Source organism: Lygodium microphyllum, chromosome 25 (genome assembly GCF_053477565.2).
Source record: "Lygodium microphyllum isolate KBCC chromosome 25, Lygodium_microphyllum_v1.1.10, whole genome shotgun sequence".
In the NCBI taxonomy this organism is placed as follows: Eukaryota; Viridiplantae; Streptophyta; class Polypodiopsida; order Schizaeales; family Lygodiaceae; genus Lygodium; species Lygodium microphyllum.
In genome coordinates this window covers 69,959,258-69,983,696 of record NC_141159.1, presented here as the reverse complement: position 1 = coordinate 69,983,696, position 24,439 = coordinate 69,959,258, and the positions used below count along the sequence as shown (strand labels likewise).

Below are 24,439 nucleotides of genomic sequence, written 5' to 3'. Positions count from 1 at the left end.
AGAATATACACCGCACTGTTAGCAACCTCAACCCAAAGGCACTCAAGGAGCTCTACTACGAATAACATAGAGCGTACCATTTCCATGACTATTCGATTCCAATGCTCTATGACTCCATTCTAAGAGCGAGAATTGGTAGAAGTAAGCTAGCAAGGAATGCCATGCGACTATAGAAACTCGAAAAACTCGTGGGAGATGAATTCACCACCGCTCACTCCTCATGCAACCAACACAACGACTGTCTTGTTATGAACCAAGAGTACCCAAGCAAAGAAATATGTGAAAGCATCGGACTTATGCTGAGAAAGTACACCTACATGTATCTCAAATGATCATCCACTATCAAAAAGTACAGCGCACCGTTCAAGGCGACAGTGAATGTTGGCCCACAAAGATCAACATAAATCAATCTAAGAGATGTCTCAACTCTGTGCGTAGACTGTTGAGGAAATGGGATACAGTGCTGCTTCCTGAGCTAACGTGCTCCACAGACATCTTGAGCTAGCTTCAGGCGAGAAAGGCTCTCAACCATCTCACGGCGAGACAACTCATAAAGAGAGTCATAGCCAAGATGTCCTAGGTGGAAATGCCAAAGATGCTCATAGTTCGTAGGCTCCCAAGATGTAGCTAGTGTTTGAAAGCTATGGAACACAAAGCCCTTGGCTGTCAACTTGGTAAGAAAATGGGTCATGTGGTATAGGCCATTAGGATGTGCCTCACCACAAGCAATCACTAAACCAATCTGAGAGTCAAGGACCTCGACTGTAGTCGTTACAAAGAAAACTGCTCGCCCCAACCAACAAACTTCAAAGCTGCTGAACAAATAACAAGTTCACCCCAAGCTAAGAGACATAGTATATACATTGTCCAACAATGCCAAAATCCGAGCCCTTGTCAGTGGAAAAACTAACACGACCTTGAGTCTGGATCTTGACTGAGAAGTTGTTTCCTACACGGACCCACCCTGCTGCAAGGGCTCGGGTACGGAAGATGTCCTCTATAGGAGTCATGTGATGTGTAGCTCCACTGGCCACAATCCAAACAGGTACTGAAATGCTCGGCTGTGACGAGTGGGACTCTACCCGCGGTAACCATGTCAGGAGGCAACTCACAAATGTGGACGAGACTCGCATCGAACATCTCTACGAAGATGATTGGGCCTCTACAAACCAGTCAGACACACCCTCTTGAGTTGAGAACGTTGTCAACTGAGATGGTTGACCGGTGGCAGTATGGGTTTGACCTTTCCACTACCCCTTGCCATCACTCTGCCTCCCCTAAGGGGGATTGCCCAATTAGAGTTGTGCCTCTTGCCTTCAATTGACACTCGTCAAAATGTCCAGCCTTTTGATAATGTTGGCAATACCTATTCTTCTTAGGTATATTCTGCTACTCGAGTTTGAGTTGAGACTGGGAGTTTCATTATGATTTCCCTGCGTGTTTGTTATTTTGATTTTGATTTCAAGTTTGATTTGGTTTACCTTTCCCTTGCTGCCCCTTCGAAGAATGAGCAATAAGAGCCCTCTCTAAGGGATTATTCATATGAAACTGATCAAACAGCCAAGCTTAACACAATAGCTGACATTCAATTTCATAGAATGTGGGTGAATTGAACAAAGAAACCACTTATTGCACAAAATTAAAGTATTTACACGGCAACTTGTTAAGAAACAATGTGACCTAATCATCAAAGAACTTAGAAGTCCCTGTAGTGAAGAATTCGACAAGGAAACGTCGATACTCAGTCAACTTGACTCTCAAGTAATCCCAATCAAAGATTTTGAAGTTCAAAAGCTCATGGTCAAGATTTATTTGACAGGTCCTATCCCAAGCCGCATAGCAGTCAGTCAAGTATACCCATTGCTCTGACACTAAGACAAAATGCTGAAGCTGAGAATAAAACTCATGCAATAAGCCCTGCATCAACTCAACAATAGCGGAGGCATTCCTACCCTTCCATGAGCAGACGACCTCGTATGGAACAAGTGCAGGATCGAGTTGGGTTTCCAACCCCTGCACAAGATCCCATAGGTTTTGCGAGTGGAGGACATGTCTCATCAAGTTCGACCAAGTTGTAAAGTTTGATCCGTTAAAACAAGTCTTATCATTGAATGCATGCTTAGCAAAAGATAAGGTCAAACCATGAAGTGTTGGGAATGTGGGGTAAGATGGATGTGGAGGATAAGATAGTGGTGGTGGTAGTGGTGGAGGTGTCTGATAAGAAGGAGGAGAAGGAAGAGATGGGTAGGCAGAAATAGGTTGAGTGTCCAATGAGTGCCGATTGATGCATAGGCACTCGAACATGAATGTTTTCATAAGGTGTCGATGGAGGTGGAGGCATTGAGACATATAAGCCTTGTCCAAATGTTAGTTGGGACACAGCATAATGACTAGAGGATCCACTAGGTAATGCCATGGAGGCAAACTGTAGCACCAACTGATCCACACTAAAGAGAGACTGGGAAAAATACCCAGGTTGCAATTATCTCAAAAGTGTATGAGGAAAAAGTGGAACACCACCCAACCAAGAAAAAAATGAGATCCTAACAACTATACTTAAGTTTGAAAAACCCCCCCGTGTGGTGAATGAAAATACATGTAATCCTATATGAGATGCAACATGTGGTGCACTTAATGGAGGCTGAAAGGATGTGGCAACGGAATAAGGTGGGATGGGAGGGAGATTAAATGGATTTGTGCTAGATGTAGATGTGGAAAATAATGTGGGTTCCTTTTGTCCATTAAATATATTAAATTGAAATGATGATGATGATGATGATGATGCACCTACTTCATTATGACCTTCGAAAACAAAATTGTTTAAAGAAAAAGAAAGGGAAGGAGTACTCACTGTTTCTTGTTTCAATTGCTTACCTAGTCTTGAGTTCATAAAAAAATATTATTCTTCCTCATTACTCATAAACCAAAAATTGTTTTGCATAGTCCTTTATCATGAAAATCATCCATACCAATAGAAAAAGGGGAATCATCATTAACAGAATCTAAAATGGTAGACATTCCTGGTACCAGAGAAAATAAATATGAAGGCAATGAAGTGTACTCTATGCCAGTTTCCACTTGCGGATGGCCAGTCCTAAGTGGAGATTCCACCCTTCTTGCATGTTCAGTAGATCAATGCACTGAATCTAAAGAGTTAAGTTCTAACTTACCTTCTATCTATTATTGGGCTCTATGCATCAAAATAAGATCATACTCAGATGTAGTAATCTCGTAAGGTCGTGAAACTCCATGGTAATCCAATGTCTGTCAGGCCATGTCAAGAGCTTGTGAAGCAAGCTATGAGGCCCACTCCGACTCGTTCCTCAATGGATTTGGCTCGGATGTGAGAGGTGATGCAAAAATAGTGTTCAAAGTCATCAGCCCTTCTATTGTTTCTGCTTCTTGTGTAGAGCTTTCAAATCAAGGCCTAGGTTTCTCTCAAAGAACACGGCTTTAATATCATGTGAAGAAATACCATAACACAGAAACACAAATAACACCATATTACAAAGCACAGACCGATACAAAAACACAATTAGGGTTTGGGTAACTCATAGACAATGAACACAGAGAATGAATGAAATGATATAACTATTGAAAATACAATGCTTATGCAGCAAACACACTATGCAGTGAATAAATATTATACCTAGAACTCCTGTATCTTAAAGATCAAGGCAAGAGTAATGAGCTTGAGAGTGTGTCGTACTTTGAATGGATCTCGAATCGTAGCAAGTCAACCTCCATATATCGAACACCAGCAAACGCAGCCAAGGAAGACTGGATCTGATGCAAACCGCAGTGCAGGAGAGAGAAAGACTAAAAACGCAAGAAAAACCAGTAGCAACTGTCAGCATGCTAAAATCAGCTCCGAACAATATATGGTAGACTAGAAACAAGCGCCAAACTATTGTAGACAACACTAGGTAGCTTGGACCGCAATGTCCTCCGCATCCGAGGTGTAGGCAACAAGCTGAAATACCTAAAATCTACAAAAACGAGATTAAGGCTGAATGGAGGACAGCATACCTATTTATAGGAAGTTTAAACCCTCCCAAGTAGATTTATGCTTATGGGATACAAACACTCTCTAGGAACGCGTTTCTTTTTAAATAAACAAGATTTATTTCCTAATTAAGCATGTTTTGGGGCTGTTTAAGTAAAACTAATGCATTTTTAGCTCAACATGACAAAGAAACAATTGTCGCCTGCCACCAGAAAGCTGTCACTTACAGAGAGAACTGTCGCCTACAGCAGAAAAATGTCGCCAAGTCTCAAGAAATTGTCACCTATAGCAATATGTTGATGCCTGTACCAAGTAGCGAACACCAGCAAAAAGGCATATTTGCATTTTGAGCAAAGCGCAAAAGTTGATGCCGTCTAATGCCAAAAAGCTACCACCTAGTCCCTAGAGACCGTTGTCTGGCTGCCTCAGGGTGCAAACGGGCAATAGACCACCTATTTGAGAGTAGTTAACACAATAAACACATACTAAAAATCTGCGTTTGAGAAATCTAGGCTACTCCATGATAAAAGCATGCTCTTCTGCAAGAAATCTCCAAACTGTGTCCTTACTTAGGCTTTAATACCATGTGAGAATGCACAATGGGAGAGAAACACGAACACAAAGAGAAGCACAGAGAGAGAGAGAGAGTAGAAGATGAGGGAAGAATACTGCACTAACTAAAGAAGAATGTTGATACAGTGATGATAAACTAATCAGTCCCTGCACACAGCTCAAAGCGTCAGTGAGGGCACCAGATCAAGCTAATGACGATGGCAACACCAAGAATGTTGATACAATGATGATGGACTAATCAGTCCCTGCACACAGTCCAAAGCATTAGTAAGGGCACTAGATCAAGCTGATGATTGAAGAAGGATGTTGATGCAATGATGATAGAGTAATTAGTCCCTGTACGCAACCCAAAGCATCAGTGAGGGCACCAAATCAAGCTAATGAGGATGATAGCACCAAGAATGGAGAGTCGGAGTGTCAGAGTCTGCACCTGCAAAGGGGAAGACTGAAGACTAAAGAGTGTGTGTGTCTGCCGGGGCTGGCTATAAGTACCATAAATGCCCAAATCTAATTGACCTACATCAGTGGATAACAAAAATGCTGGCCGACCAGTAATAAATGCTGGTCACATAGAAAGAAATGCCAAAAAAAGAATACGACACCCTGGGAAAATCCCAAATGACAAAGACAATGTTTGGCGAGTGTAGGCAAACTGTGGAAAGCAGTAACTAGCCTAGGAATGCACACAGGAAGTCGACAAATAAAGAAAATGCACCTAAACTGCCAAAGCTCCTATGTCTCCGTCAGACTCTAACAAGAGCTCACAACTAGGAAATGACAAACTGACATAACTAACACAGGCAGGCTAACAGGATGAGTGGTAATAATCATTGTCACCTCATCTCCTCTTTGTAAAAGGTTGAGCTTTTATTACCTATTTCTGACATCCAACAACATTTTTACACCCTTCTGGGCATCGAAAAACCGGATAAGATCTCACTTTTCATGGGCCTATATTGCACAATGCATAGAGAAACACATCCAACTTTATAAGCCCATTCAAGCATCTAACTGCTTATTCCAGCATCATTGTTGCACATAATGTTTGTTGATCAGAAAGTGGATAACATAATCATTTCAGACAAAAAATGGTCAAATAGGATTGTGTTCAGAAATGCCATCAATCTCAAATCGCAGAGTGTAAAAGGGTATGTCAGCGATGAGATAGTATCACTCACTTGGATCAGTTGTGCTCACCACGGCAATACCTCCAAAATCGCATGTAGCGGCACCTTTGGCATATATCTGGTAGTAGCTATTGAAGACATAAGAGGCATGATCCAGTACGGTGTTAGGGAGGAAGCAAGGAGCACCATACTTGATAGGTCTACAGTCTGCGGGAGTCTGGCCACAGGCATAGTCCAAGGCCGCTTGGAGGGTGGAGTCATCTGCGGTCTGCTTGGCTACGCACCAGGACGATGTCGGTGACACGCTGGTCTCGGTGCTGCTGCCTTGTTTGTCCTCTGCCACACCGTTCCATGAGACTGGGATGAAGCTCTCCGTGATGCCCAGCTCGAATGGAAATGCTGCAACAATTTAGTGTCCTATTAGAGGCATCGACTTTGTCAATTTCGTGGTTTGAAGGAACTGGCGATATGGGTTCCATACCTACGGATTTGGCAACACAGCTGAGCAGCAGAAGACCTAATAACAGGAACATCATAATCTCTCTCTCTCTCTCTCTCTCTCTCTCTCTCTCTCTGTGAGTCCCGACTCCCGGGCGGACCGGTCCCGGCCTCTCTGATTTGTATATTCAATAGGCTCTCTCCCCTCCCGGGCTCTCTCTGATTCGCATATTCAATCGGCGCGCTCTCTCTCTCTCTCGGCTCAGACTCCGATCATCGTAGTGTTCATTTTTGGAGGTTGCACAGCCCTTCTGGGCCATTATTGACCTGGTGGAGAATCCCAAAATATTGCGAGCACTGCATTTGAAAGGCAAAATAAAAAATTTGCCCTTCTAGAAGAAAGGCAAAATTTTTATAGCATTGCAGGTGAAAGGCACTTTTTTTTCTAAAATTTTAATATAATATATTATAAATAAATTTATTAATCTAATTACTCGGGCTCCAATACCTAGATACTAAGTTAGAACGATGGTTACTAGTGAGATTACTAGTTTACTACTATTATCGCGTTAGTAATAATAGATTATAGTCTATACTATATAGTACGCTCTAAAGTCTTAACTCGAAAATCAAAACCCTCCCAAGTCCCCTCATCATCTTCTTGAAATCGACATGTTACAGCACTCGTCTCGGTCGTGAGTCGTGACCTACCGCCTGTAGCTTCAGCCTCATGCACTTGTGACCTGTCACCATTGCCTACAAGGCTCGAGTGTCGAGCAAGAGCCTGCTAGTCCCTGAAGCCCTCTCTTGGTCACCACGACGCCAACCCAACTTCCAAGGTGGAGCTAACCAACGGAATCGCGGACCGCCATGATCCATCCTAAGTAGTAGGACTCGACCGACTGGTCAATGTCACTAGTGAATCATGAGTCACCGTGGCCCATCGATGACTGCCACCTGGTCCACTAGTGGAGTCGTGAGTCACGACTCATTGCCCGGCGCTCACCACACTTGGCTCCAGCAACCACCCTGGCACCCAGCGCCCTAAAGGCTGGCCCCTCAATTGCTGCCCACAGCACGATTCCACCCTCACTGCCCAGCACCATTCCATTCTGCCTTGGCCCCTGGGCCCTCAGTCTCGCTGCCACCCACACAACATGACAGTAGCCACCTGGCACCCTGGCCCCTCACACGTCTTGGAAGTCCTCACGAGTCACGCCTCTTGGACGGCCGGCAGACCTGGAGACTGGAGTCCTAACTCTAAGTCCTCACAACTCACCTCAAGGCTCCTTAACTTAAATGGTATACCTGTAAGGTTGCACAATGCATATAGGTTAGAGTACTTACAGAGTTACAAGTTATTGGTGATTACTATTCATGTTATAAGTTATAACTTATGTCATTTGTCTTTTTTGAAGCTAAGAGACTAGACTTAGAGACTAGAGTAGTTCTTTTAGAACTTTAGAAGCTTGTTACTAGTTAGCTTTTCTATGGCTCAAGATGTTAGTTTTAAAGCTAGCAAAAGCTGTCCATCCTAGGCCCTCGCTTGAAACCCATGCCGTGCTCAAGTGCACTATTCTACCATATCCATCATCCATGTCATTGTTATTATCTACATTTCCATGATGTTTGACCAAGTCTCCTTCTAAGTAGGACCTTGTGATAGGGACGATCTACAATACGAATCCTTGTGAGTCGTTGAGCCTTAGCTTTATTTAACAATATACTATGTAGAGTCAAGACTTCAAGTTCAAAGTTTCACTATATAACTCAAAAAGTTGTCATATTATCCATTTATAAAAGAGCTCACATGAGCTTAGAGACTTTCAAAATCTAAGACTATTATGATCTTACATGGGCGGCCCATTACTTGTACTTATATAAGAATGTTCAACTAGGGTAGCCAAGTGGAGTCTCTCTTTGGAAAGAGAGCATTGATGCTTAGAGTGCCACACTACCATGGATATTTCTCTTTTTTTCTCTTAGGAGTCAGAACTAATCAAAAGTAATGTGATTATTATATTGGAAGAGGTGTTGTGCCATGTGGTCTTCAAGCATAAATGGAGATTCACTTTTATCTTTGCCTTGCAGGGTAGATTGATATTAGAGTATACAATCTAACTTTAAATTAAGTCTTATTCATCGAAACTTTCAACAAGTATGAGTTCAACATTCTACCATTTTAAATGCTCAAGTTTTAAAGATTGCTAGTATTTGCCACTACTATTTGGAGTGTCTAACTTTAGCATACCTTAACTTTTTGCATTCATATTATAGATATGGATCATCCTAAAAAGGAATTGAGTCAATTGACTCTATCTCTAGCACTTGCTCAAAAGAAACGAATTGCTCAAGGAGATTCCATGTTTGTAAGTGCCTCATCGATTGCACCTCCGTCCACATCTAACACACCTACTGCATCTAGTCACATAAATGTGAGTTTGGATCTTAACATGCCTATAGGGGATGCAAGTGAAAGTGTGGATTCTTTTGATGATGCTATGAGAAGTCTTGATGGGGTAAGAGAGCACTATGTTGCTCATGTAGATGCTACCCTAGATTACGAGGGTAGTGCACCTCAAAAAGTGAAAGGTCAACACTCTTACAAAGAGCACTGGAAAACATAGCATCCATGGAGTTATTCATTGCACAATGCTTATGGTAAAGAAAGGATTTTTTGTAGCTATTGCATACAATTTTGAATGAGTAATGCTTTTGCTACTGTTGGGAGTACAGTACTTCAAAGGCCATCATTACAGACTCATGAGAAATCGAAGGAGCATGAGAATGCTGCATTTCTATGGGCTGAAAAAGAAAGGAAATCTAAGATACCTATGAGCTTGCATCTTGAAAAGATGGACTCTAATGCAATAGATAAAAAGGTATCTCGCGTAAAAGTGCTTTTGAAAGTTTTGTATTTCATTTCCATTAGGGATAAGCCTTTGTGTGATTTTCAAATGAATGTTGAGGAATTGGCATTCCTTGGAATGCCAAATGTTCCTATTGAGAATTGTTATGCCTCCTTCCTTTCATGCACACCTTCTTTGCTTTTCTTGGAGGCATGTTATATACACATTTATGAGATGGTTAAAAGTGAAACTATTGAGAGTCCTTTATTCTCCTTGATGGTAGATGAAAGTACAGATGTCTCTAATGACCATCATATGATTGTGTGTATAACATATCTGACAGAAACTAGTCATGTATGCAATCATTTCATTAGGTTGGTTCATACAAGTAATGGAACTGCAGGTGCTTTATATGATGCACTTTCTAAGTTCTTATGCATGTACAGTTTATCAAAATCAAAATTAGTGGGGTTTGCCATTGATGAATGCAATGTTATGACATGGAGAATGGATTGGTTGCATGTTTTGCCAGAGACATACCTCATTTGGTTGGAATTCATTGCATTGCACATAGAGATGCTTTGGCAGTAAAAGATGCATTGGGTGGATTTCCTACTTTTGATGTTGTGGAAAAGGCAGTAAAGAAGGCTTATAAATGAGTGAATAGCTCTTATAAGAGACATGAAGAGGTAAAGGACCTTGCTTCAGAGTTTCATATTTCAGCCCATGAGATTTTGAGAATGCATGACATTCGTTGGTTATCACGTGGGCAAGTAACAAAGAGGAATTTGGAAGCGAAAGAAATGTGATTTGTATACCTCATTTACCTCTTTTAAAGCTCATTTTTTAATTCATTTATTGGCAGATGTACTTCATCATTTGAATGTTTTGAACAAAAAATTCAAAGTTGATCATGTGGATATTACCACAATTGGCATGGAGCTTGTGACTATGATGGATATTCTTCAAGCTCTCTTTCTTGTAGGTGAGTTTGGTAGAGGTGCTAATCATATTACTCAATTTTTTGGGCAAGTGAAAGATGGTTACATGGTGTTTCAATATGGTGTACAACTAATAGATAAGTATGCATTGCATATCAATGTCTTGGGAAATAAAGATACAACCAAGGATCTTATCACAATGGATGCTTATATTGATGTTGGAAGACAGTTTCTTTGTAGTGTTATAACTTCATTGCATGCTTAATTTCGTGACTTGGAACTTTTTGAGGCTACCAATATTTAGCCTTAGAGACTATTGAGAGGATGTACGTGGTATTTTCAACATGGGTGCTATATGGATTAGGCCATTGTTGGAAAAGTTTGGAGAAATAGTGAACGTGAACATGTGTAAATTGCAATATGAAGAGTTCATGGCAAATTTGAAGAGAGCATGTCCTGGAAAGAGTATGCATATGGCATGGCAGTTTTGTGCACATTATATTGAATAGGATCAGTCTTTTGGTGAGATGAAGAAGCTTTGGCATGCTTTCTTGGTCATTGTTGCAAGCACAGTCAATTGTGAAATGGGATTCTCCAAGATGAACTGTGTCAAGTCAAATGACCGCAATCGATTGAGCTTGGAGAATGTTAACAAGCTTATGTTTCTTTCTTACAGTGGCACACGAGATCCAAGAGAGGTAGATTGGGATACGATCTACTCTACTTGGGATAGCTTGAAAGCTCATCGGGATGTTGATATCCATACCACAAGTTAGATAGTTGTGCTCTCATTACGCCATCACTTGTATGGACTATTTTCAAATAAAAATATAGTAGCATTGTTGTTAGAGCTTGTAAGAATACAAAGATTTATGTCTCATATATTGCTTTATGAGGGGGGGAAGCTCGAAAGAGCCCATCCTTCACGACAAAGATACTTGAAAATAGGTTTGATTATATAGTTCATGGAGGCTAGATAGTAAAGGCTATATTAATGATTCATAATAGAGTTGATTAAATCGAATATGTATAGTATAAATTGCACGAAAAATTTATCTTACACATGAACTAGAATTTTATCATTGTTAAGTGATTTTAATTAAAAAGCTTCATTGCACAAAGTTTAGATCTTGAAAGGTAATATTTATTGCACACTTTTTTCACATCAAAAGAAGAATGACGTTCTCTCTTCCATTTACTTCTTACCCATTTGTCATAAAAGGATTGGTAGTGTCTCTTGCGTTATGCTTACAAGGCTTGGTTTGTTTGAGTAGATAGATAGCGAGGAGGGAGGATATTAATTTATCCCCCCTTTATTTGGGTATTTCTTACCTAGTGCTTACAAAGATTAGTTGGTCTTTTAGGGAAACCCATAGTTAGGAGGGTGGACATGCTTTGAGCCTTAACACTTGGTCAAGACTAAAGGACTCACATTGGTGATAGGTGGGTATATCACAATTCCCCACAACCCATGTGCCCACAAATACAATTAAGAGAAAATAATGGGACTTGAAATTTGTACATGTGATTGGATTGTTGAAAAATGGCTATTGTAGTTTCTTTGAAGGTCATGGCCATTATTGATGTGCTTGAAAGGACATATGGCCAAAGCATCTTTTTGCTTTTGGTTCTGAGGAATTTGCCTATATACGTTTGGGATTGTGAGATTTCTCTTTGGTGTGAGCTTTGTTGATGTTTTGCAATGCTTATTGCTTTGTAGCTCTATTTTATGTATTTGTGATTCATCAATACTATTGTCATTATTTTGGTAAATTTCTTTAATTTTGATTACATGTCTATATCGTCCGCTAACCCCTTTCGTTGAAGGGAGTCATGCAAATTCTCCATCATATTAAATAAGTAGATTGATATTTTGTCCCCAAATTTTTATTATTTGTGTTCCCTATTATCATCATAAATTCTATTTTATCTAGCTTGAACTATTTCTTAAGTATTATGATTGTACCTTGCATTAGCTACAGTTTTTTTATAAATACAAACTAGTTGTACCTTTGAGTTTGTTGGATTTCAATGAAGTTAGTGGAGACAACAAAAGGAGGATAACTAGGTGATAGCGGCAAATCATGCAACATGGTTGGAAAGTGAGGTGTGGAGGGAGGAGTCAAGGGGCCTCATAGTTGGAGTAGGGAGTTAGAGTTGTTCCTATTATTGCTTTGCACAATAGGTTATGATTGCATGATATTTGAATGGGAGGAGTGAGGACTATTGCATTACAAATAATAGTGATGAATTTTATACTAAAAATGCATTTAATGAATTCAAACACATGCTTGTGCACACACACAAATGTGTACTGCATGTATATGTGGTGGATTAATGAAGAATCAGACTTGATAAATATTTGTACCATGCATTGAATCAACGAGGCTTTGATTATGCTATCAATTTTAATAAAAAGGGAGGAAACAAAGTTACCAATGCTAAAGAGGAACCTATATAGTATAGAAAAGATGAAAGGCACACCAAACCTACTAGAAATAACAAATATAAAAACTAACGATTGTTAAAAATAATAAGTAAATAGTGGCTATTGGAAATAAAAAGCAAAGACCAAGGCAATAGCTTTAAAAGTAGCAAATTAATATTTGAAGCTTTTTGAGGCTCTAGCACCACTTTATTTCGATTTGTTTTATAAATCATGCCATTATCCCATAATATGTTATTGATTATTTTTTGTCTCTGCCACCATCATAGGCCACATCACCTTGTTCTGTACACTGCATGACCAGGCTCCCTGGCCTTCTTGCTTGCACCTAAGCTCTTCCATCCAAGGTGATGCAACAACAACATTCTTGCCTTTCTCACTACTTAGCTCTTGGCCCTAGACACCAAGCAATGCCATTCCAAGTTTTATCTCAATCAATTCAATATTTCCATTGGACCTTGGAGCGAGTCCAATTGTCGATGCCTCCACTAGTCTCATGAACTCAATAGCCATATATCCTCTTTCTGTTAGTCCCATGGATCCAACAACCACATATCCTCTAAAATTCATATATCCTCTGAAATCTTCTTATGAATCCACAAGCACAATCATAAAGCAAATACACCTAAGCAATGAATACAATTCTTTCCAATCAACAAACTAAAGCAACCCTTTTAACTAGAAAAACAAAACTAATTATTAAAAAATAACTCAAACCCAATTATTGCAACTTGGTATGATATGATCTATATCCTCAATGATGTCTTTTGAGCCCATTGATGGAGCATCTTTTTCAAGTTCTCCAGAAGTATCTTCTATGTGATGACCTCCTTTCCTTTGTAATGTCGCTTAAGGACCATCATTTTGGAGTAAATTTAACAAATATTCCACACAATGGGGGGCAAATAAGGAAAAAGCTATTTTCATGTGATAATAAAGAGAGAGAGAAAAAGCTCAGTAGTCTTTGGTAGAGCTTTCACATGATTATGAAGAAGAGAGGAAAAACTCGGTGCATTTTAATATATTGTAGAAAAAAGTGAAAAAATCTTTGTGGATTTTGATAGAGCTTCCATGTATGTGTGGAGAAGAGGGAAAAAGCTTAGAGGAGTGTGGCAAGGGTGAGGTCACCAATTGGCATGCATTATGCATGGCATGAGGTGGTTCTTCCTTGTCATGCATTACTTGTATGTGAGAGTCTTTGTGTAGATATGTGTTGTGTTGTCATGTGGGACACCTGGATTGTCATGTGTTGTGTATTTGATAAATACATATCACAATACCTCTATCTCATGATGTGCGTGTGCGTGTGTGTGTGTGGGGGGGGGGGGGAGAGGGCTAAAAGGTGCTTGTCGAATAAGCACTGTCTCATAAATTTGGCAAGTGAGTATCTTTTGACAAGTATATCACAATCAACTTGACACTATATCATGAACTCATATAGAGGTATCATTTTGATTGTGACATTGCCCCATTCTCATTGGGTATGGACGGGCACTTGGTCATGAATTTGGCTAGATAGTATCCTAATAGGCTCCATATGAAAAAACAAAGTGATAGGACTTTGGTCATATATTTGGCTTCATAATGTCCTAACACATTAATTATTTGGTATTGTTTGATGGGATGGGCATTTAGGTCATGTATTTGGCTAGACAATGTCCCCACATATGTGTATTTAAAAAACATATTGCAATGTTCTTGCATTTTTAAACTGAATGAGTAACAACTCAATGCAATGTATGTTACATTTTACAATGAGTAAACGATATTATACAATTGTGTAATTTAATTGAAGATTATATGCAATGCCAATGTAACTCAAGAGTAAAATTATACAATTATGTTTTGTGATTGAAGATTATTGCAGCTCTAAATTAGCTTAAATTGATTTCATGCAATTGTGTTTGTAATCGAAGGTTGTATGCAATACTTGTCTAACTTAAGATTGTGGGCACTCCGCATTTGCTTGATACAAGCTATATCTGGTAGCACAAGAGAGCACTTATTATACATCAATAGCAATGAATTTACCCTTGTTAACTTTTGCAATCAGGTATTGTGGGAGCTTTCGCTCAACCGCCAAGACCCACGGACCGCTTATTGTTTCAAGCGTTCCAAGCGAGCTCTAATGGCTATCTCTCACCTAGCCGACGTGCCATCGATCCTACGAGTGTAGTGAGCTTACCTTGATACTTGATCGAGTACCCTCCTCTCTCTTGCACTCCGGTAGCTCCACGATTCTTGATGCTAGCTCAAGCATCCTCAAGCATCCTCCATCTCCAAGCTCCATCCTCCATAGCCACGCGCGCAAGAGAAGAGAAGAGAAGAGAAGAGAAGAGAAGAGAAGAAGAGGAGATGGTGAAGAGCTTCACCCTTTGATCCCTCACTCCCACACACACTCACTCCCTCACACTTACAGACTAGAGCTTCCCTCTTCTACAAAGATTCATAACGTCTTCCATGTTAGTCAGCTCAAGCCCTATTATGGTGATCCAGTGGATTTAGTTGATGAGCTGCCACCTATTGATGAAGATGGTATCGTTCAGTACATCCCAGAGGCTGTTATAGGTCAGCGTGAGAAGAAGCTTCGATCACGTTCTATTGTGGATTTGATTAAATGGAGAGGTTTACCCTCTGAAGAGGCTTCTTGGAGACCTGATTCAATATTGGATGAGTATCCATATTTGAAGGATACATTGGTGGCTGAAGCCTATTGCTTATGGAGCTAGTATTGGTGCAGACTGGTTCAGGACAGCACGCTGTTTTAGAACAGTTTTTGTCGTACTTCATTTTCAGAATTGAGCTATCTACATGAGCTTAAAGTACTCTTCAAGGCTTCGTTTTGATATGTGGTACACCTCATTTGGACACTTCTATCAAAAGTTATGGCAGATTTGGTCCAGCAGGGACTGTTATTTTAGCAAGCTGTCTACTTTCTTCTGGAACTAATTGTTGAAGATTCTATGGCTCCAATGGCTTCTAAAGTTCTTCAAATCATGTATATAGTGGAGTTCTCTTTCCGTTCTTCATAATCAGCCCTTGTAATGATAATTCTTCACTCATTTCCCATTTGTAAAGCTGTAAAACAGAGTAGTACTCTGTTCTATCCATCTTTTCTTTAGTTCTTTCTAGGTTTGTTTTTGAGGACAAAAACTTTTGGGAAGGGATGGATTGTAAGAAGCTGGGAATACTTAGAATGCTATTAATATGCCATGTCACATTGACACTAGTATATAAGGAGAGAAGTTGTAATTTTACACATCTTTTTGACATATCAATACATTTACAAACTTTCTCTCCCTTCTTGCTCCAAGCTTCCATGGCTTCTTCATCTTTCTTGTCTTTCTCTCTCCAATTCTAGTCTTTCTCTCTCCTCATCACTCTATTTCTCTCTCTTCCTGCAGTCTTTCTCTCTCCTCTGCAGTCTTTCTCTCTCCTCTTCTTCTCTCCCTAGTTCTCTCTCTGACATTTCCTCGTAACCTACACAATTCTTTGGATGTTGAAGACATGAGATAGGGTTTGTTTTCCTTAATGACTCGTACTCATGATCAAGCTCTACATGGAGGTGATATATCTCTCTCCTATATCACTTTGATGATGATTTGAGCACTGCCATCTCCATTTGTGATGTTGATTCCACCTCAGCCATCTCCATTTGTCATGTTGATTTGGGGCCCTAGCCATCCCTGTTGATTCCATCCTAGCCATCTTCGTTTGTGATGTTGATTTGGCCCCAACCATCCTTGTTTATGATATTTGTGAAGTTTCTTTAAAAAATGAGAGAGAATACATGGAAAGTTTCAAAATGTAATGTGGTGGGCACAACTCAAGGCTTCACAATGTTGTCTTTGACTCATCTTTTGATAAAAAGAGACTACATCGTAATCCCAATTAATCTAGATACAAGATGTAAAGAGAAAATGTTAAAATTTTTTAAATTTTTGTCATTTTTAATGATTTTTGAATTATCTCTCTCTATGCTGAGGTGAAAAATATTATAAGGCCCAAACTTGAGTCCAAATCTCTCCTAATGTCTGCTTGCATGGTGGCCATTGATGTTATTGTTGAGATCAACTAAGCAATTGAGGGCAAGTGTCCGTTATCCTTTCATCTCTACTAGCTTCCATTGCAATGCTTTGGGAGTCATGTTTGAAACATTGAAGCTTGTAGCTTGTTGGAAGCTATTGATTATGGGGCTTGGAAATCATCAAGGCTACCTCTCAAGTTATCCAAGGTGTTGGATGTAGTCCTCATGGTCTTTAAGCTAACTAGGTTGATGATGTGATTTATGAGGTCATGAACAAGTGCATTTTTTAGGTCAAGAGTGTGACTAGGGCTTGGCTCCTTGCTAATAGGTAGAGTACAAAGCTCATGACCATTTCTTAAGTGCATGCAACTCTTGTGCAGATCCTAGTCCATGGGTCCAAATGTGGAGTGGTTCTCACTTGATTATATGTGTTGAAATGTGCGAGTTCTCTTTTTGTGCATTGGTTAATTATTTTATTTGTCAATTTGTGGTCCTTTTTTTTGTTCATTTGTTTTGAAAGAAATCAAAGATAAAAAGTCCTTGTGGGATACACCCTAATTGTGGTGTGCAACATGTAAGTATGTGTTGTCATGTAATGAGTGGTTGTGAGTTAGTGTTGTGGTGTGTGTATACCTAGGTGTACAAGGCCAAAAGGAAATGCAATGTATTCTAAGATGTAGTGGGTTTACAATGAAGACTAAATTCATGTTGACATAGAGACAATGAGTACACAACTGTTACACAAGTGAATCAGGTTCCAAGATGGAAGCTTGGACTCATAAAGACAATCTTGTGTATTGGACTGACAATGACACCAATTGAAAGAGGAAAGCATCATGATATTGTATTCATCATTATGAAAGTACAATGCTTTGTAGTAGTTGGGTTGTTCCACTCTCCTCACTGTGCATACGGAATTCAGGACATCTCTTTCAGGAGTATACATCATTTGTCATTTCTCAACACCCCCCCTCAAATGATGAGTATCTACACTTGCTAGATTTTGCCCCCCCTACATGGTGACATGGCCCGAGAGACTAGCTCATAGGCAGCCTAGTCAAGTTAAAGCTTGAAACTTTACATCTTTGGCAAGGGTTTTTACATAGGAAATCCACTAAGGGAAAAATAGAGATCCACTATGGGGAAAACATATGAAAGATACAATGAAATTTTTTTAGAACAATCTATCAAAGTTATTGATGGTAGCAGAAGCATATTCTTCTTCTTCTTCTTCTTCATTCATGAACTAGTTCTAGTGGTGATCATTTTGCATCTGTTGTGCTCTTTTCTTGTGGAAACATTCACTGGTTGTATGGCTAGTCTTGCCACAATAATGAATATACTCAGATCCTTGTTGTTGTTGGTGTTGAGTCCTTGACCATGGTCTCTTGCTCCATAGGTGCCCTTAGTGTACAAGAGATTGTTGTTGGTGGTGTGTTTCTTTGCATCCTTACTTTTAACTTTGCTTTCTCCATCAAGTAGTGAGTGATCAATATCTTTAAGTGAGAGACTTGGAACATTTTAGGGTGGACAAAAGATTCTCATATAGATCCTTATTTACACTTGCAAGCAGTACAACTATTGCTTCATGTTCATCAATATTCTTCTTAAGAGTTACAAGCTGGGTTTTTAGGCTCTTGAACTTGTTAATGTGTATGGTCATAGAAGCACTATCTTTTATATCTAGTTTATAAAATTGCACGAGTAATTTTACCTTTGAATTCTTTGCTTGGGTATCAAAGATCCTGTGAAGTTCCTCCCAAGTAGTTCTAGCATCTCTGATGCTAGAGATATGATGTAGCACATCATCACTTAGTCCCCAGGCAATGATGCCTAGTGCCTTGTTATTCATCTTCCTCCATTCTTTGGTTTTTGGTGGAGCTACTGTTGCAAGGATCCCGCTTTTTGAATCTTCTTTCCCGTCATCTACACCACCTTCATTATCTTCAAAGAGATCCCAGAGGTCTTTCCTCATGAGGTGGTACATGACCTTTTCCTTCCAGGCATGGAAACCTTCTCCATTGAACTTTGCTATTTGTTCTAGCTCTGCCATTTTTGATCAACAGCAAATCAGCTAGCAAAAGAGTTGTACTTCAATGTGTCAAGAGACACAAGATGATTAGTGTTTAACAACACTGCATGAGTATTAAAAAGATACTATCTTGGAGCTCAATGTTAGATGTTGATGCTTGATCTTCTTCTTGCTTGCTAATTTAATGTGATTGTTTCCTCGAAATTAAGTGCTTAGTAAGACCAGAGTGATAGAGTCTTTAGTGGATTGAGAGGAGTAAGAAATGAAAGGTTTTATGACCTTGAAGGTCAATGGCTATGGCTGCCCACAGAGATAATAGTTAGGGTTTCTCAAATTGTGATCAACAGAGAGAGTATTTTGAGAAACCCTCTTGGGTGAGGTTAGCCCACTTGAGGCGCTACCAGATCCTTATGGTGGCAGCACAGATCGCACAACATGGAGATGATGGCAGCCGTACGACGAGCAGGGGTGCAGTTCATGAAACGAGGAGGAATGTCGACAGTGCTAGCTTGTGTAGTACTCAATCTTGATGTGTGAAGTGATATGATGGTGTACCTTGAGCAGAGGGAAAGATCTCCAGAAGAAGTCATGTGGAGATATTGACTGTGGAGAGAGATCTAGGAGCTGCAAGTAGACAAGGTACTACTGTCCATGGCAGCCATGAAAGCTCCAGTGAAGGTGAAGGTGAAGCTAGAGTAGGAAATGAAGACTTGAGCTGATATCAAGTTGGGTAGAAGTGAAAGGGAGCTAGGGAAGTAGAGTGAGAAGCTGACCATGCTTAGCTGAGCTTTGACACCATGTTAGAATGCTGGATCTAGAGCATGGCAAGAGCTATGGAGGTTGGAAGATGAAGACTAAATTCATGTTGACATAGACAATGAGTAGACAATTGTTACACTAGTGAATTAGGTTCCAAGATGGAAGCTTGGACTCGTAAAGATAGTCTTGTGTATTGGATTGACAATGTGACTAACTGAAAGAGGAAAGCATCATGATATCGTATTCATCATTATGAAAGTACAATGCTTTATAGTAGTTGGGTTGATTGTAATTTACCTGCCTATTGGCTGTCCAAGCACGTTTTAGCGGTTCATCGAGAAATGAATCTAAGCGTCGCTGCTCGACACTTCCATGGAATGTTCCGGGGTTTGTTGACTAGTGTTTCCCGAGTCGGAATGTTCGCGGCTGGAACCCACTAGGATCAACCTGAAATCTGGGTTCCTAGGGGTCAAGGTCTCCTGACGGCATTCTAACATCGAGTTTTGGATACCCTACTTTATGCAGAGATACCCAATCCAAAGCAGATCCATACCACACTTGATTCAAAGAGAATGGGAAATGAGAGGGATGCACTGCTCAACCTCTCTGCCCGTAGGGCATAGTCCCATTCCCGTCCCCTAAAATGGCATGAATTGGGTCCCGACTTAACAATACCTAAAGGTTAAATATTGGTAAAACCTTATGAGAAGCCTACTAGTTCTCTGGGACCACCCTGCTGTAGGACATGTCCACCTACTTCCCTCAATGGGTGTTCTTTAATTATCTAATTAAGTCCTATTACATTTATGTGTGACATTCAAAATCAGCTTCCTAAATTAGGCCTTTTAGGGAATAGGGTTTGTTTGCATAAGTTATGTCACAGATACGAATATAGAGCAAGCAACCCTTTGACAAACAAGTTCCTTAACTTATCTTAAGTTAATCTTTATCTCCTGCCCATATAGGATAATTATATCCCTTTTGTCCAATAGAAGTCTCGGTCCAAATCACATGGCACCATAATTTCTATCCTTTATCTAGAATAGGATCTTCCAACGCCTCAGATGTTGGCAGTCTACAACTCCGTTTCGGACTCGGCAAGGGTTGTCTAGAGCTTCGCTGACCCCAAGTGACCTAGGTGTGAGACACACTTTCCTTGGTTGGCCTTTTCACCACTCGACCTTCAGCACATGAATCGAGTAGTGCCCTCTTGGATTGAAACGCGGTGTGACCTTGGAGACGATCCACCCACGCAAAATATCATTTCTTAATTAATCCAATTAAGAACCAAGTACAATCAAGGCAATCGACCTAATATCATCTTCCAAGAAGAACATTCCTTTATTCCCATGGCAACTTGCCATTACAGAACCTTGCCATGCAGTTACCATCAAACACAAGCACTTGAAATAATCATCCAATTTACATCCCACAATCAGTTTAATACAAAAGCATTTAAGACATTATTTAATCTATCAACAAAAGAATGATATCCTTTTTCCAAATATTGCAGAAATAGTTGTGATAATCTTTCCATTGCGTATTTGCTCTCTCTCTTGGGATCAAAGAGCGATTCTATGTAGAATCTACCTAACACTCCTTTCTTTCGGCTAAGGCATATGTTAGGGTTTCAAACACTGAACATGACGTAATTTTTATTATTCACTTTCATTGATCGATAACCTAGCCTTCTTCTCAACAAGTACAAAAGTGTCTTTCCTTCGACATAGGGTTTCCTAATCCCTAGAATTCTTGCCTTTGAGGCCTGAAAATGTTGCTGCATCTAGCCTAATTCCTGAATACGATTGATAAACATAGTCGCTATTGGACGGATCTCAAGGTATCATAGTTTTAATCCTAATGATTGTATTCGGATACAGGGGTTTGTGAGAATCTCAATGCGTCATATGAGTAAATCGACACTTGGTCATCTATGGATACAAAGAATTTTCTAAAATCCTCTATGAGTTCATTAACTATTGAAAAATAACTCAAGTTACTTGTTAAAAAGAACTCGTGCGCATGCCAAGTGACATACCCTATGTCTCAATGAATATGGGAGATGGCAATTAATACCTGGATATTCAGATATGAATTATCCATATCCGATGTTGTATCCCAACAAATGTAGCAAATGATGAGCTGTCCCCTCCTCTTAAGAATGGCATGAAGCGCATATTCTCAGAAACTATGGTTGAACTTGCCCTCTCTGTAACTGAAGATGGCAGGCCAAGAACTACCTTGGCTTTAGTAGGAGGCCCGACTGCAGCAATGAGGCAGCTACAGGACCATGACATGAAAACTTACAGTGCACATCAGAAACCTATGTTTCTTTCCAATTGGACCGCTCCTAAATCCGATGGTCTAGCATCCTGGCAATCTACCTTGGAACAACAACCCGCTGGCTCTTATGTCCTTTAATATCTTAGGTGTATTTCCTAGTAGCATGTAAAAAAGATGTAAATTCTTGTCAGTATCCCAAACTGCAGTAGCAACCAAGTGTGGAAGCCCTTATTGCTACAGTAGTGTTTGCATAGCCCCACATGCTATATTGCAAAAGTTGACAATGGTCATTGGTGATTTCATTGTTATTGATGATTGACATTTGCTTCTCCATGCTAGTCAATATAGCCTACACCAACCAAATGTACAATGCTTTTGCAACATTGAGTGCCATCTTTGTAACTAGAAAACTCTCAAGTCTTTAAATTGAAGGAAAATAACTGTGTAAGCAAAATGGTAAACCACCCGAAACTTACAGACTACAAGTGAATGAACTTGGCTTGAATATAGGATTGTATGTATGAAAACTCCCAAACACTATACACAATTGAGAAGCACACACGCATGAAGAGAAATTCTTATAATTTTCTATAGTAAAGGAAAATAAAGCATAGTGGCAAAGCCCCAGACCTATGAACTTCAAGTCAACTTCATTGTAGTAAAGGATTGTACATATGAACACTCACAAATACAATTCATACTTGATGAGCAAATATATGTGAAAACAAGTTCTTATGATTTTCATTGAAAATTCACAACTACTTGATATAACAGATGATGGTGGAAATGCTACATAAATTGCATCAAGTCATTCCATAATGAGTTCAAAAACACAAGACATACACATACACATACATACATATATATGTCAATCCTTTTCAAAATAAGTGTTGTCTACAATCTTCATTGTTTGATCTATAGCATCATTGGAGTTTGCATGACATACATACAAAACAACACATTTACATGATATAAATTCTTTTCAAAATATGTATTGTCTATAATCTTTATTGTTTGATCTATATCACCATTGGATTTCATGACATTAAGTGCTTGTGTAGTTGGTATTGTTGCCTTAAGTCATTGATGTTTATATGAGAGAGAGAGAGAGAGAGAGAGAGAGAGAGAGAGAGAGAGAGAGAGAGAGAGAGAGAGAGAGAGAGAGAGAGAGAGAGAGAGAGAGAGAGAGAGAGAGAGAGAGAGAGAGAGAGAGAGAGAGAGAGAGAGAGAGAGAGAGAGAGAGAGAGAGAGAGAGAGAGAGAGCTATTTCTTTCTTAAGGTAAATAACTAAAATTTTAGGTAAGAAGTACAATTATATGAAACAATCCTCTGTTAATTAAAAGTTTTATATAATGTTCAATTAGAAAAATTACATGATATCAATTTAAAGTAATTTAGAGATGCATATATTTGTCAATTAAAAAATACAATTGTACGACTTCACTCTTGAGTTAAAAAACACAAAGATATGACAAGTTTTCAAAACAAAACAACACATAGATGAGGATGTTTTATGGACGAATACATGACCTATATGCCCATCCCATTAAAAAATACCAAACAATTAGTGTGTCAAGACATTATGTAGTAGAATACATGATCAAATGCCCATCACTTTATTTATTCATGTGTAGCTTGCCAAGACATTAGCTAGCCGAATTCACAATCGAGTGCCCATCCATACATAAGGGGAAAGGAAGGGTTTCACAACCAAAATGACTTATCTATGCCGAGTTTACGATACAATGCCAAGTTGGTTGAGACATACTTGTCAAAAGACACTCATCGAATTTATTAGCTGAGTGCTTATTTGACAAGCACCTTTTGGCCATATGCACACATATCATGAGACAATGCCGAGTTTACAATACAATGCCAAGTTGGTTGAGACATACTTGTCAAAAGACACTCATCGAATTTATTAACTGAGTGCCTATTTGACAAGCACCCTTTGGCCATATGCACACATGTCATGGGACAAATATATCATGACATGTATATATTGAATACAGGAAAAATGCCAATCCATGTGTCTCAAAGTGACATCACAACACATATACACACAAAAATATATCGTGAGACAAATATATCATGACATGTACATATTGAATATAGGAAAAATGCCAATCCATGTGTCTCAAAGTGACATCACAACACATATGCACAAAAATTCTTGGTTGTAAAGCATGGCTAGAAAAATTGCTTCATGAGATGGATAACATATGCTAATTGTTGGCGATCTCCCCTTGTTACGCATGTGTGTGAAAAGTGTATACACATACATACATTGAGTGATAGTAGAGGATTTCCTTGTTGATTCTCATGACATGCATATATAATGAGTTCAGTTGCATGCTAGTCTAGTGGCCCCTTTTATAACACATATGTATGTATGTTCATACACACACATACACGTACATATACACTGGGTGGTAGGATAAGATTGTCTCATGACGTGCATACACTAAATTCACAACATATGCCAATTGGTAGGTCTTTGATACTACACAGCACATGAGAGAGAGAGAGAGAGAGAGAGAGAGAGAGAGAGAGAGAGAGAGAGAGAGAGAGAGAGAGAGAGAGAGAGAGAGAGAGAGAGAGAGAGAGAGAGAGAGAGAGAGAGAGAGAGAGAGAGAGAGAGAGAGAGAGAGAGAGAGAGAGAGAGAGAGAGAGAGAGAGAGAACTAAATGTAGGTTATAAATGAAACCCCATGGGCCTCTTGACTCTCTCTTTTATATATATTGAAGCCCCTAGGGATTTTTGTTAGGGCATGTAGGCTCACTGGGCTTCTTTTATATTCCAATGGGCCCATTGGGAGTATTAAAAAACCCAATGGGATTTTAGCTAGTTTACAAGTTGCCTTTTACTTGCTCAAGGTAATCAAAATTCAATGTAAAGTATGTAAATATAGTAATTATGCCCCTGCTTACTTAAAATTTTAAGCAATTACATACATAT

General features: G+C 39.5%; 1 protein-coding gene across 2 annotated transcripts in view; it reads right to left on the bottom strand.

Annotated features, from left to right (window-relative positions):
- LOC148014351 (glucan endo-1,3-beta-glucosidase 1-like) overlaps positions 1 to 6,507 on the bottom strand; it is a 44,130-nt gene extending 37,623 nt beyond the window's left edge. Inside the window, exons 1-3 of one of the 2 annotated variants that reach the window (XM_087666435.1) lie at positions 6,188 to 6,507; positions 5,758 to 6,105; positions 3,722 to 3,819 (exon numbers count right to left, since the gene is read on the bottom strand). In XM_087666435.1, coding sequence (XP_087522561.1) covers positions 3,737 to 3,819; positions 5,758 to 6,105; positions 6,188 to 6,242 — 486 coding nt within the window. In that variant the 5' untranslated portion in view covers positions 6,243 to 6,507 and the 3' untranslated portion in view covers positions 3,722 to 3,736. Of the gene's footprint in view, positions 1 to 3,721; positions 3,820 to 5,757; positions 6,106 to 6,187 lie in introns of those variants that run through there. The other variant, XM_087666434.1, reaches the window with a different exon arrangement.
- Positions 6,508 to 24,439: the final 17,932 nt, after the last annotated feature.